Source organism: Saccostrea cucullata, unplaced genomic scaffold (assembly GCF_032062105.1).
Source record: "Saccostrea cucullata isolate Sc308-1 unplaced genomic scaffold, CSIRO_AGI_Scuc_v1 ctg3906, whole genome shotgun sequence".
NCBI classification, from domain to species: Eukaryota; Metazoa; Mollusca; class Bivalvia; order Ostreida; family Ostreidae; genus Saccostrea; species Saccostrea cuccullata.
Window position 1 is genome coordinate 45204 of NW_026939751.1, and position 14781 is coordinate 59984.

At 36.0% G+C, this 14781-nt stretch overlaps 1 protein-coding gene across 1 annotated transcript; it reads right to left on the reverse strand.

Moving 5' to 3' along the window:
* Positions 1–10891: 10891 nt before the first annotated feature.
* Positions 10892–12027, reverse strand: LOC134253872 (uncharacterized). Its single transcript, XM_062736457.1, has 3 exons — positions 11991–12027; positions 11762–11890; positions 10892–11660 (listed from the first exon to the last, which is right to left on the reverse strand). Exon 3 carries the CDS (start codon positions 11524–11526, stop codon positions 11062–11064), a length of 465 nt encoding a protein of 154 aa, XP_062592441.1. The 5' UTR covers positions 11527–11660; positions 11762–11890; positions 11991–12027; the 3' UTR covers positions 10892–11061.
* Positions 12028–14781: the final 2754 nt, after the last annotated feature.

Sequence of the window (14781 nt, forward strand, 5' to 3'; positions counted from 1 at the left end):
GTCCCATCATTTTGATAAATTTTGCCTGGTCCCTCAACAACGGATTTGAACAAAAATGAATCCCACCATATGACATGACTCGGCAAAGGGTATGATAAAATTTCAAGCATCTGCAATGATAAGTAGCTGAGAAAAGTGCGACGAATAACTTTTACGTATGGTACGGACAGACATGGATTAACAGAAAGTTGACATCCTATTTGAACAAAAATGAATCCCACCACATGGTATGCCTCGCAAAAGAATGTGCTAGAAAATCAAGCATCTGCAATGAGTAATTGTTGAGAAAACTGTTAGGAAAATATGTATGGTTCGGACAGATGCAAAGATAAACAGGAAGTTGACACTGGATTTTAAAAATAATGAATTCCACCATACGACATGTGCTAAAATTTCAAGCATCCATGATGAGTAGTTGCTGAGGAAACTGCGTCAAAATATGTTACGGACAGACACACAAGGGTAAAACAGTATACCCCCTCATCTTCGGAGCGGGGGTAACATAAATATGCAAGATCAAAAGTAAATATTTGGTAATGCGGCATCTTCGCTAGCCAAGGGTGACGATCCACGGTGTTTCTCTATTCATATGAATATGAATAGAGAAACACCGTGGATCGTCACCTTGGCTAGCGAAGATGAGCCAGATGATGACTTCTCAATTTTATCTTTTTAGCAAAATGCTCATAGGCAGATGATGACGTCTCAATTTCAGAGAACAATTCTCAAAAATACGTTAAAAACAAACAAATGTAAATGAATCGGCAATTAGTACTATCTTTCGTCTTTAAGTGACACTTCTACAAACTAGAGGTACTGTGAGCGATGAGCTCACTAAATGATATTCCCCGCCTCCCATATGGTTTTAACTGGTGAAAAAGTCCATGTTTTCCTGTGGCCGGGAGACCCAAAATATGTGTCGGATCAAAAAGTAAAATAGGAGGTGCACAATGGCAATAAGTAATAAAGATTCTGTGAAAGTTTCATCAAATTTCATTCAGTGGTATGAGAGGAGTTGCGGATAAGAGATGGGTACCCCAAAGCGTAACAGACGGACGGACGGACGGAAATACCGATTACTATATACCCTCCCGCTTTTCAAGCGGGGGGTATAATGATATTTAAAGAGGATATTATTGCACATGTACAAATTCAAGTTAAGTTTTTCATGTTTAAGAGCTGTCTGAAACCGTGAGTATAGTGAGACCGTGATAATTATTTTGATATCTCAAGTAAATGTAGAACGGCACTGAGCACTGGATGCTGATTAATGGGGGAAATTTTCTGCATACCTTGCTTTATTCTGAAATAAGAGTTTTTGTGTTATTTGTTATGATTGATTGGTGAAGTTAATATCTGTAATAAAATAACACATTGCTTATTTATATGCAGTCTGTAGCACTGTTTTCTTTATAATATACTTAATGTTAACTATAAACTATCACTGGCTAACTCTTTTTTATAATTACATCTTCCTTAGAAATTCGAGAGGTTCAACTCTTAAATGTTAATTTATTGCAATTAGATATTCAGTACTTTTATTTTTCTTTTTGTTATCGAGAAAAAAAAAAATAGATAAAAACATGTTTACTGTCATATATTTACTGCTTTTTTTTTCAACATTTAAGAAATAAACAACGTTATTCAGTGAACATGGCGTTATGAATAGCAATTGCTCTGCTGACATATTCCATGATGCGCGCTAGCGCATCATGGAAAATATGCCAGCAGAGCTATTGCTATTCATAATGCCATGTTCACTGAATAATCGTTGTTTATTACTTATATTTGCATACTTTGATTTTTTTTTCAAGAATATCAGAGGAAATCCTGACTTACATAAGGACACGGCTTCTTGTCTTCAGTAAAGAAAAACATACGGCTTTGAAATCAGTACACCTGATCAATGCTCCTTTTCTCAAATAAATCACAAACAATTTATAAAGTATTTTCCTCTAAAACACAATTATCTGGATACAAGCAGCGCCGTCATCACATTCTCTTAATTTTTGTTTTGATACAGTTGTGACGTCATCAATCAACGTTACAGACAAAAATCAATAATTTAACACTATGATGAAAAATGAGAATGCTTTTATAATGATTATTACTCCAGAATGCTTTTCTATGATTTTTTTTTTATAGTTTCTCTATTTATTTTTTTAATAGCTGAAATAATTCTTGAAATAGACATACTAGTTAAAGAAATTTTCTCTTTCTGAATGTTATTACCCAAATGTGAAGAGTTATCCTTCTTTGTACAAATATGCATGATACAAAAAAAAATTAAAATTTGGCAGTTCTCTCAATTTTTAAAAAGTTTTATGATACAATTAAATACATTGACCAAAATTAAATTTTTAAAGATATAAATCAGCAATTTTAAATATTCTGAATTTCTTTTTTTCCAGCGGGAGGGTATATAGTAATCGGTATTTTCGTCCGTCCGTCTGTACGTCCGTCCGTCTGTTACGCTTTGGGGTACCCATCTCTTATCCGCAACTCCTCTCATATCGCTGAAGGAAATTTAAAGAAACTTTCACAGAATCTTTATTACATATTGCCATTGTGCACCTCCTATTTTACTTTTTGATCTGACATATATTTTGGATTTTCCAGAGCAAAACATGGACACTGCCATTTTATTCATATGGGAGGCGGGGGGTATCATTTAGTGAGCCCATTGCTCACAGTACCTCTAGTTTTTGGCAAGTTTAGAATAACGAATTTCAAATCATTTCCTGTTTTGGCAAAATTGTCACGCGCACTTTTACAGAGTTGGAAATAAACTCAATCCCTTTCGTAGCTTGGTTTAAAAGTACACCTTATAAATCCAAGTGAAAGGATTAATATACACGTATGCCTCCAGTAAAGAGGAGTTATTTATGCCAGTTTTAAAGCAATATGAGCTGTATTCTTGAGAATTTTATTTTGCTGGTAAAATGTGTTATTATGATTAATCTGTATGTAATCTAAACCCTTATGATGAATAAAACCAAAATTAAGTTTGAAAATGTTTCAGAAGAAGTATTTCTGTACAACTGAATATACAGTATTTTTTATAACAAATCATTATTGTACAGGACGACAATAATTCAATTTTGCTTCAATCAATGCGTATAAAAAGTTCTTTCATAGCAAATATGAACAACAAAAGTTTATAAAAGTTCTATTTTTCTGCCATTGAATAGTTCATTACAAATTTGTAACATTTTTTTCCGATGTCAAACATGCAGCTCATTTTGCTTTAATCATAAATATTGTAATTGATTTTTAAAGGACTTTTGACCTTGAATACTGTTTTCCAGATATTTCATTCAAAAGCAACATATTTACCGGATTCCTAAGCTTCATTAAAATTCATACGAAGATACATAGCGGATTCTCGTAAAATTTCAGCCAAGCTACTTTCTTTACTCCTCATATATTATTATCATATATTAAGGAAAAACTCTAAAAGTTCGGTAAAACACCATTTTCGTGAAGTAGCTGAAATCGGATGTTGATTTTATCATAAATTTTATTTCATCATAAATGGTTGATTAATATCAAAGAGCAGATTTCAAAGCATTAATTTATTTTTAGACGTTATTTTTAATAATTTCGGTAAAATTAATTCTTAAATGATAAGTAAAAACCTTGAGTAAAATATTTTAAAAACTAAGTATTAATTGTTGTTATTATATTTCATTATCATTTCTTATCAGATAATTGATAATTTATCATGTTTATGGTTATATAAAAAGAGTTTACAATAGGAACTCCCCACCCTTGGAGTGTATAAGATTTGAAAGGAAATCGTCAAGAATTTCCGGATAATAACGGCGTGATAAAAGTGCATGGTGAATAAGAATTGATTTTTTTTTCAAACTAGTGTAAATTGTTTTGAATATGCTCTACAGCTGCAAATGACACAAAGATATGTTATCTACATTTTGCACCGCGACTTCTTGCAGCATAGTCTATACTACTCTACAGAAACCATGGACATTATCACGTGACCAAGATCCAGGGTATCGGCATGCACAGGTACATCTTGAGAGGCCTACATCTTCAATTTGATGACAATCACCTTTGAATATCTTGACGTGTTTTCCTTGCATGGACGCTTTGAAAATTGTGAAAGATTTTTTTAATGCTAAATTTTGTTTGCGCTCGATTTGATGCTTTGCATCAATTTTACTTGTTACCATAAATATGTACTTATATCATTGACATAATACCCAGGAGCAAAAGAAAGGATTTTCAAAGAATTCTTGTATTTTCATTATATAGTAATTAGAGCCCTTGCACCAGAACCCATGAGCCTGGGGCCCTGAAATTCACAAATTTGGAAGAGATATCCTTCCTCATCATAACTATGTACATGTACGTAGTTCATTGGTTTAATTCCCAGGAGCAAATGAAAAGATTTTAAAGAATTTATGCATTTTCACTTTATAATCAATAGAGGCCGCCCGCGTGGCGCAGTGGTTAGAGCATCAGCTCTAGAGTCGCGAAGTAAGGAGTTGATCCTTACCGCGCGGATTCGAATCCCACTCTGGGACGTAAGAGATATAAACCGAGGTCCCCTGTCGCAGTAGGTGCTACATGTAGTAAGAAAAAGATCCCTCACTGCTCAATGGCCCGAGTGCCGAGTGTAGGACAAAATTTGTAGTTCTCCACTGGCAAGTGGTGGTGTCTCCATATGAGTGAAAAACTCGAGAGAGGGACGTTTATAAACAATATACAATCAATTAATACATGCATATGTATAATCAACAGAGCAGTCCTAACACCAGAACCGCTGAACCTGGGGCCATGAAATTCACAATTATGGAAGAGACAGGTTTATTCAACATAGCGATGTCTTGTGGCAAGTTTATTTAATACACAGGCGCAGAGGAGAAGAGTTTTTAAAGAGTTCAGGTATTTTTACTATATAATCAATAGAGCCCCGCCCTAAATCCAGAACCCCCGACCCAGGGGTCATGTTCTTAGTTAGTTTAATACCCAGGAGTAGAAAAGAAAATTTTCAAGGAATTAATTGTATTTTCACTTTATACTCAATAGAGCCCCGCCCGAAATCCAGAACCCCCGACACAGGGGCCATGAAATTCAACATTGTGGAAGAGAAATTCTTGCTCATCAAAACTATATGTACTTGGTTAGTTTGTTTAATACCCAGGAGCAGAGAAGAAACTTTTCAAAGAAATTATGCATATTGACTATATAATCTATTTAGCCATGCCGTAACAGTAGATCCCCTGACCCTGTGGACATGAAATTCACAATTCTGGAAGAGGCAACCTTATTTAACAAACCTATGTACTTTGTTAGTTTCTGTAATGCCCAAGAGCAGAGTAGATTTTCAAAGACATAATGCATTTTCACTCTATAATCTATTGAGCCCCGCCCTAGCACTAGAACCCCTGACCCTGGGGCCATGAATCTCACAATTTTGGTAGAGGACTCAATGCTCATTACAAAATGCCAACAGTTTGACTGTTTGATGTCCTGGAATAAAGAGGAAGATTTTTAAAGATTGCAATAATCTTTACCCCTTTAGCCCACCCCTCAGGCCCCCCCCCCCCCCCCCCCCCCCCCGTTCAAATGTTAACACACGACAAACGAAGCACACTGCACGACGACAGACAAAAACGGATAACAATTGGTCACCTGACTCAGGTGACCTAACAACCATTCCTTAAAATAAATTCTAGTCATTTTGACATTATCGACAGTTATCAAAATGAAACTCGTAAATTTACTTACCTTGTAATAGGTCATTAGTAAAATAATTTCTTCAAAACATTCTGATTGTACTCTGTTTGACTTTTTGATTGACAACATTTACATGATATGTAGTTTTAAGAGAGCAGGACTTCCAACAATCTGTTGGAATTACCATGAGTACCAACTGTGTCCCGTTATTTATAAGCAGACCTATTCTTGTATAATTTATATGAAGTGGAAGTTTTTAAAACATTTCATAAATGTGTATAAGAAAAAAAAATTGCTGTGACCTCCAGCTCGATATTTCAACATGTCGACGACGTTTAACACAGTTTCAATAACCCAATCTGAACGTCACTTCTATTCCATTCACTATCACATGCATATGGTGTCCACATTTCACAAATCACTCGACATTCATGAACATGCTTATGGTACGATCAATTTTTAGCTATACTGGTCAGACACCAGAAGAGCTTATGCTATATCAATCTGTCCGTCCACCTGTCCGTCAACATTTTTTTTCAAAATGCGACTCCTCTTACTGTTTTGGTCTGATTTCAATATGACTTGGCACACAAATAGACAACCAGGGGCCTGTTTTACAAACGTTTCCTAAGATATGTCGTAAGACATAACTTAAGATATGCCTAAGTTATAACTTAGGACGTTCCTAAGATCTGTCCCAGCTGTTTCACGAAACATTCTTATCTTAATTTTTTCCTAAGACATTTCTTAACTTGTGCCTTTAGAAACTAATAAAATAACTTTCTCTCCACTCCATACCATCTACAACTCTTTAGTATACTTTTAGAAGGACGTTAGTATGAGTAATATCTTCAGTTTGAGTCAAGGTAACAAATAAACTTCACTTTGAAAAGGAGAGGGGTTTGAGGTTAGGCTTACCCCTAACTTTCTAAGGAAATGGACAGAAGTTTTTAGATAATCAACGTTGTCAGAAAGCTGCTTTAATTTTCACAAGTTCCCTCCTGGAACTGAGCACACACATGCACACACCTTCAACCCCCTTCCCCCTTTTTTGTTCTTTATAAAGGTATCAGACGTACTGTGGTTTTATTTATACTTTAACTATACTTCTTCACTTTTAAATTAGTATATGGAATTATAGAACGACTGTTTTGTAGCGAATACATTCGTAGTATAATCATTACTTTTTAAAAAAAAAATTCTTTACGAATGACTGCTTCCACGCTAGCTGTCCGTGCTAATTGTGTAAAGCCCTCGTGCTTATGTATAAAATAAGAATGTCATTCCAGAAAAAAATCTGAAATTCGCCACTTCATATATGGCAATATTAATATATAGAAGTTGATGAGGGAAATCTATCAATTAAAATCTCCATGCATAACTAAGGTCAGAAAGGGACAGTGGAACCAATCACTCTGTTACACGACATATAATAATTATTCGTTCAGTCGAAAATTTGAAAAAGTGGAGTGTCATTTAACTTAAGCGGAAACAGGGGAAGACTAGTTGTATTCTCATGACTGCAGAAACAACGGTGGGGGTGGGGGGTTAACTGGGTTAATATCTTTCCTCCCCCCTCCACTGATTTGTTAAATGTAGATAAAACATATATGGACATGTATATATAATAATGGTTCATTTCATATGCATTTTTTGAACACAGACATCGCGTTTATAGCATGCTATTTTTGGGACTAATTTTACACATCTTTGTCAATTCTTAAAATCCTAGTAATTTTATGTAAAGTAAACCAGTTTTAACAACACAATCATCCATATACTGGTAGTCCCCTGGTAAGACGAGGTTAGTGAAACGGATAAGTAATGAACTTAGGAAAAAGTTCTTTCCTAAGATATAACTTAGTCCTAAGTAAGCTTTGTGAAACGGGCCCCTGTACACTAGATACATAATTTTGTATCGGGTTTTGATTTTGATGAACGATGTTGCCATGGTCACTAAAAAAAGAAATTTCTGTGAAATACTTTTAGAAGTGTATGTTTAATTTCAAAATTCTACTCCTCCTACAGTTTAAGTCTGATTTCAATATATTTTGGCACACACATAAGATACATTTTTCTGTACATTGTATATCGGTTTTTGATTTCGATGAACGTCGTTGTCTTGGTTACTTATCAGCTCGTCCATTTGAAATTACAAAACATGTGTTTCTCTTATAAAAGGCAGAGTAGCCGTTGCTTGATTATTTCTTCTCGTTGGATGATATGATATAAGAATGACCATTACATTTAACAGATAATACGGATGAGCGGTCTGACAAAAGAATTTCGCATCTTTCTAAATCCATGACGCTCTGCTATTGTTCCCATTCCCGTCTTTATGAAAATTTTGTCTCGAATGTTATAATTAATCATAATTCTACATTTGTTAATAATACGTTATGAAAATTTACATAATTTTTTTTACCTGAAACACCTTGTAATAATTATAGGCGCTTAGTTTCAGGATGGTGTATTTTGTGTACTGTGTTTTTCTAGGTGTGTCTGAATACCCTAATTAAAATGGAAATAAAAATTCGCTGAAATAAGTACGCTTTGAAAATGTCATATTTACTGTATATAAAAAGAGGAAAGGAGCACCTCTCGCTATCTTGAAAATCAGGGGGTACCTCGATTCACACTTGATTTAAAACAGTATCTACATTTTCCCTACCGGTGTCGGGTGAGATCTAGCTTCAAACCCTTTCCAATTTCACTGGCGGATAAAGAGGGGGCCTAGGACCTTCCTCTCCTTTATGTCCAAAATATACATAAGATTTAAAAAATCATTTTTCGTGTGGTTTCTACCCCAACCCCATACTGGTCGCCCCCTTGAAGATTCCTGGATCCGCAACTCAGTTTATTATCAAAATGTGCATACTCGCTGTGCAGTTTTATCCTTCAAGGAAATGAAATAAGAGCATCAGTCTGAAGTACAATACCCATAACGGATTTTTTTCCCCGTTATTTTCATATCATGACAAGGAGCACACGGCAGGTGTGGCCGGTTGGCAGCACAGGCACCTGAAGTATGGATCGATAATACCCCCCCCCCTTTTTTTTTAATGAAAAAAAAATGTAAGAGTGTATAATACCTCGAAAATATAAAATTTCCCCGTCAAACACATCTATATGTCGTTATATGCAAGCAGATTGTACTTTTTCTCACGTTTAAAGAATGGCCCTATTCGGTATAATAAAAATACACAAGGTAAGAAACAAAAGTTGTAAACAAACGGGAGTTCCCCACTTCGAGACAGATTTCCAAGGTAATAACAGTGTTACCTATCATAATTTTGCAAACACTCTGTTTGGGAGATGTTTTTCTACAAAACTATTTAACCTTAACCCCGCTATTGATTGTTAATATGCCGTAATCGGACGATTTATTAATCTGATACATAGATTTTCTCCATTGGCAGCGTTGGAGGAGGTTTTGGAGCTGCTTTTCTGTTTCGCCTTATCTGATTGGTTAGATATTTAAACTGTATTACAATTAACCAATCAGATAAAGCGAAACAGAAAAGCAGCTCCAAAACCTCTTCCAAAGCTGTCAATGGAGAAAATCTATGTATCCGATTAATAAATCGTTCGATTACGGCATATCAAACGCTAATAGCGGGGTTTAAGTTTAAGAGACTAGTAAATGAACATCTCCCAGACAGAGTGTTTGCAAAATTATAATAGGTAACACTGTTATTACCTTGGAAATCTGTCTCGAAGTGGGGAACCCCCGTTTGTTTACAACTTTTGTTTCTTACCTTGTGTATTTTTATTATACCGAATAGGGCCATTCTTTAAACGTGAGAGAAAGTACAATCTGCTTGCATATAACGACATATAGATGTGTTTGACGGGGAAATTTTATATTTTCGAGGTATTATACATTCTTACATTTTTTTCATTAAAAAAAGGGGGGGGGGTATTATCCATACTTCAGGTGCCTGTGGTTGGCAGGAGACACTCACTCCTCCATGGCACCTAATCCCACCTCCGATGTTTAGGAGACCCTTGTTTGGTCTGCTCCTATTTTTTTTTTTTGCTTAATGACTTTTGATCTTGAATATTGTTCGTTACTGTTTCATTAGTTGATTCAAATCCGCTACCTATAGGGATGAACTCATTATGTAAGCGTAGAAAATGCAGAGATATCAATACCCAAGTCAAAACTAAAAATACATGTTAGCAATACCATAGAATAAATAAAGAAGCAAATTTAAGTGGTACTATGGTTTCTAGAAGTTTTATGGATTCATTCAAGCACATTTCTCTAAACAGTTAACATTCTTTCACAAAAATTTCAAAACTTTTTCTCCTCAGCGCTTGAATATGATATGGACTAAATCAAAGAGTATTAATAATTACTGAACAGGATAACAGACTCGATTTTCATCTCTAAAAATGATAAGATCAATAAGATTTCTGCCTTTGTTGACTCAGTTATCGAACTCTAAATCATGGAACACAAATCAATTTCCAGAAGGCTTTCTGTAAAGCTAATATTCATGACATTGTGAATAATGACATCTGTTCTAACCATCGACAGTGTATACAGACTCGGGAGGAAACTTATCAAGGTTTTGTAAGAACATGACTCTATACACTAGCCTCGAGTAACAATTTGAAAATAAGGCTCTCTCTCTCTCTCTCTATATATATATATAAACCCTGCATTTCGCTCTGTACTTTTTTTCAAAAAATGTGTGGTAAGCTTGTCAACTGGATTAATATAAAAATAAATTAATAAAATTTTGAATGTACTTTAAAAAAAAAATTAAAATGTGATTCAATAAAGATTCTGACACTTTAAGGCATGAAATGTGGCTAATTGTATTCGGTGCGCTCGTCCTAGATGTTTCGGCAAGACCTACATGTACAACCCAGAGACCTAGCTACATGTGATATCGACAAAAGCCCGAATGTGCTAAAATTTCAAGCATCCCTGATGATAGTTGCTGTGAAAACTGCAACCAAAAATTTGTTACGGATAGACACACGGACGGACAGACTGACAGACACACAAGGGTTAAACAGTCTCCTTAGGATCGAGAGTATACAAAACAACAACAAAGGATGCAGAACTTGACCTGGAACGTCACGTGCAGGTCAATACAACGTAGTATTTTTCTAACATAGTTGGATCTCAGCCAATCAGAGAGTTTGAAGTTATTCAATCATATAATGATAACATTTATTTAAGTAATCCACAACTTTGGTTATTACATTTGTACACTTAGAATCCCTGGGCTTGGATAAAGTGCCAGAGACAGGTTCACTGAAAAAGTTTCGGATACCGTTGTCAGGATCTCTCCTATGAATAACATGTAATCTAGGCAAGCTCTAAGAGTTATCAATCAGTTTTTAAGAGGTGACAACTGAAATGGCTTTTGCTTTTACAAGTGGCTCAAGGGAAGATTTAATGGCATAATAGTCTAATGTAAAAACATCATCAGTGCCACACAAGGGTAGTAACTTCACTTCAAAAAGTTCTTTGAGAGCCCTAACATCACCTAAAGCATTGTGTGCCTCATACTGCTTTCCAAGGAAAGTTTTCACAAGAGTTTCTTGTTTAAAGTTTACAGTATCTGATTTGCTGAAAGCTTTCTTAGAAACTTTCAAAGTGTCAACAAACCCTGAGACACTGCTCTTAAAATTTTCATGTAACCTGAATTTGGTTAGTTGGTTCATAAGTATAGGAATGTCGTAGGACTGGATGTTATGGCCAATGAATACTGGTTTACTTTCAAAGGAATAAATGAAATCTATAAATTCTTGGAGTCCTGCTTCTGGATCAATGCTTTCAACAACCACCCCATTGTGCTTCATTATCCCTCCAACACAAGTTATCCTACTAGTGACCTTTGTGGCCTCTAGGCTAATCTCTGAATCTGGCCTGATGTAACGATTAAAGGTCTGGTTACCACAAACTGCAGCTATTTGTGTGATATCCGAGGTTCTTGCTGTACTTGAAGACTTCTTAACCATAAGTCAAATGAAGTTATTCTATGTAAATATATCTTTATCAATCACAAAATAACCAAAAATTTTATTGAATACTTACCAAACCCTGTAGTCTCCAGATCAAAAAACAAGTAGGGTGTAGGGGTTGCAAAAGGATCTGGATGGTCAATGGTTATATTTTCAAGATTAGGATTGTTGTTAAGCCCAACATTTCTGTTGTAAGTGTCAGCTGTGAAATAAAAATACATTAAATCACAGGGTAACTTAAAACTCTGAATGCTAACCCCTAGAAGTTGAACAGATGAGAAATTATTTTGTAAATAAAATACCTTCAAGTACAGACTGTGAAGCATCTTTCGCTGATCGTTGAATTTCTGGTCTTTGCGTATTTGAGAATCTCGTCTTTTTTATTCAATTTATATAAATGTGCTGGCTTGGGATATTTCACAAATTCAACTGAATAACAATTGTGAATTAATTAACCATGAATTTTGCTTTTAAACGGCATATGTATGATACTTAGCATTCTGTTCACAAATCGCTTTCTTTTGTATTTTTCTTATTTATAAAGGTAATTTGCCATTAAAGTTTAGAATGTATTTTAAAAGCTGCTGTCAGAAAATAAAATTGTTTACCTACCTACCGACCCAACTTGAGAATTTAGGATCGGGTTAGGGGAAACAAAGATATTTTTAATTACGGCCTTGCAAAAGAAGAATATTTATTTGAAGACACAGATATTGAGTGTGATAAATGAGATTCAGTTGGTTGTGAACTGGATTACAATGAGACATTTTCTCTGTGTGGTGACATTTTAGAAGATTCTGGAACTATAAATGAGCTAAGTTATTCTCAAAGTCCTTTTTAAAATTTTGATCCAGAGGTGAAAGACATCTTTAATCGATCACTTGCAAATGTTCGTAACATATCTGCAGAAAAGGAAGCCACTTTGGCCTTCAAAACATGATTGGAAATCCCATGGGCGAAATCGCTCACCTGAGTAACTTTGTTGATGCCGTTCTTTACCAGACATTCACCCTTGTAATAACCCCCCCCTCCCGGAGCGTCATAATTTTTACTATTTAGAAGCTAAACTACCCTAGGATGCTTAAGCTTCCACATAAGTTCAGCTTTTCTGGCCTATAGGTCTTGAGAAGTTTTCTTAACATTTTCCTATATATTTCTATGCAGAATTGTTATTCCATATTGTGACCCCGCCCTATCCCCGGGGTCATGATTTTAACAATTTACATTTTACACTACCCAAGGATGCTTCCACATTTAGATTTTACACTATCCAAGGATGCTTCCACATAAATCTCAGCTTTTCTGGCCCATTGGATCTGGAGAAGATTTTTAATGACCCCACCCTATGTGTGTCTTTTCTTGATTACCTCCCCTTTGAAGGGGACTTGGCTCTTCATTTTAACTCTTCATCAACCAAGGATTCTTTGTACCAAATTTGGTTAAAATTTCCTCAGTGGTTCTTGAGAAGTTCAAAATGTGAAAAGTTTACAGACAGACGAACAATGGGTAATCAGAGAAGCTCAATTGAGCTTTCAGTTCAGGTGAGCTAAAAAGATCGATTGTAGATTGTTTAACGCCCCTCTCGAGAATATTTCACTCATATGGAGACGCCATCACTTGCCGGTGGGGAGCTGTAAATTTTGTCCTATACTCGACACTCAGGGCCATGGAGCAGTGAGAAATATTTTGCGTGCCAGCACCTACTGAGACACTGGACCTCGGTTTCAACAAGGATCAACTCCTTACTTCCTGACTGTCTTGCAGACGCTCTAACCACTGCGCCACGCGGGCGACGTGAGCTAACAAATGCTGAGCAATTGGTATTCAGATCAGTGTGCAAAGACAGGTACCATTTCATTTTAGAAGGAGCTAATATTAAGCAGAGACACTTTTATTCACTGAATTTTATTCTTTATTCAATTCCTACTTCACATCCGTCAAGTACTTTGATTTTTAAAGCATTGAGCGGATGATTTAATGAAATGTGGAACTGTTCACTACAGACTCATCGAAGTCCGTTGGTCCTGTCCGCAAGGCAAGAAAAATATTGTCTTTACCGACAACTATTCTAGTAACCTTCAGACGAGAGTCCAGACAACCGATTGAAAAAATCGGGCTCAATGCGAGATCGGGATGCAGGCGAAGGTCAAAAGACCAACAACAAAATTCCGCGTGGCCAACAGGCGCTCTACTGGCAAGAAAAAAAAGATTGAACACTTACCAGGTAAAAAAAAAAGTTATGATGATACCCAAGGTCTTTGTGAGTTTCAATACCTGGAAAGCCGACCAGACTGGTTAACTTATAGCCAGGAAATGGAAATGTATTTATAGTCCATTAAGGTTGGTGTTAACAATCAGAGTAATAATCAACCCTCATTTATTATGGGCTGAAAAAATCGATCATCAGCGGTTTCAGACCATGAAAAATCAGCAATTCAGCAAAGGCCATAGTCTTCAAAAGCAGCAGAAAAAACAAGTGTAGCACACAAGAAACATAGTTAAAAGACTGTAGAGGCTGATGTGACAGTAGTTCAAGACTAGTTACTCAAGATTGATTTATTGTGTAACGTCCCTTTCGATAATTTTTCACTCTTATGGAGACGCCACCACTTACCGGTGGAGAGCTACAAATTTTGTAATATTATGCTCGGCACTCAGGGACATTGAGTAGTGAGGGCTCTTTTTCGTGATAGCGCCTTCTGCGACAGGGGACCTTGGTTTATATACGGTCTCATCCGAAGGACCTGTCTACACGTTACACAGTGGAATTCGAACCCGCGACGTAAGTATCTACTCCTTACTTGTCGATTCTAGAGCAGACGCGCTCTAGCCACTACGCCATGCGGGCGACTGACTGTAAAGATTGATTGATTAAATATTGTTTAACGCCAAGTCGGCAATCTTTCAGCCATGTTTTGGCGGACCATTAGTTTAAATCAGTTTTTGAAAGTTTTTGGTTTCTCTGGCGGCCACCATTGAGCCTACTCTTTTTCGAACTCCAGTGAAACGATCTTTTACGTGCCAAGGGGGTTGTTATCCTTGACACAGGGCACCATTTAACGTCCCTTCCGACGGACTTAAATATTTATTTAA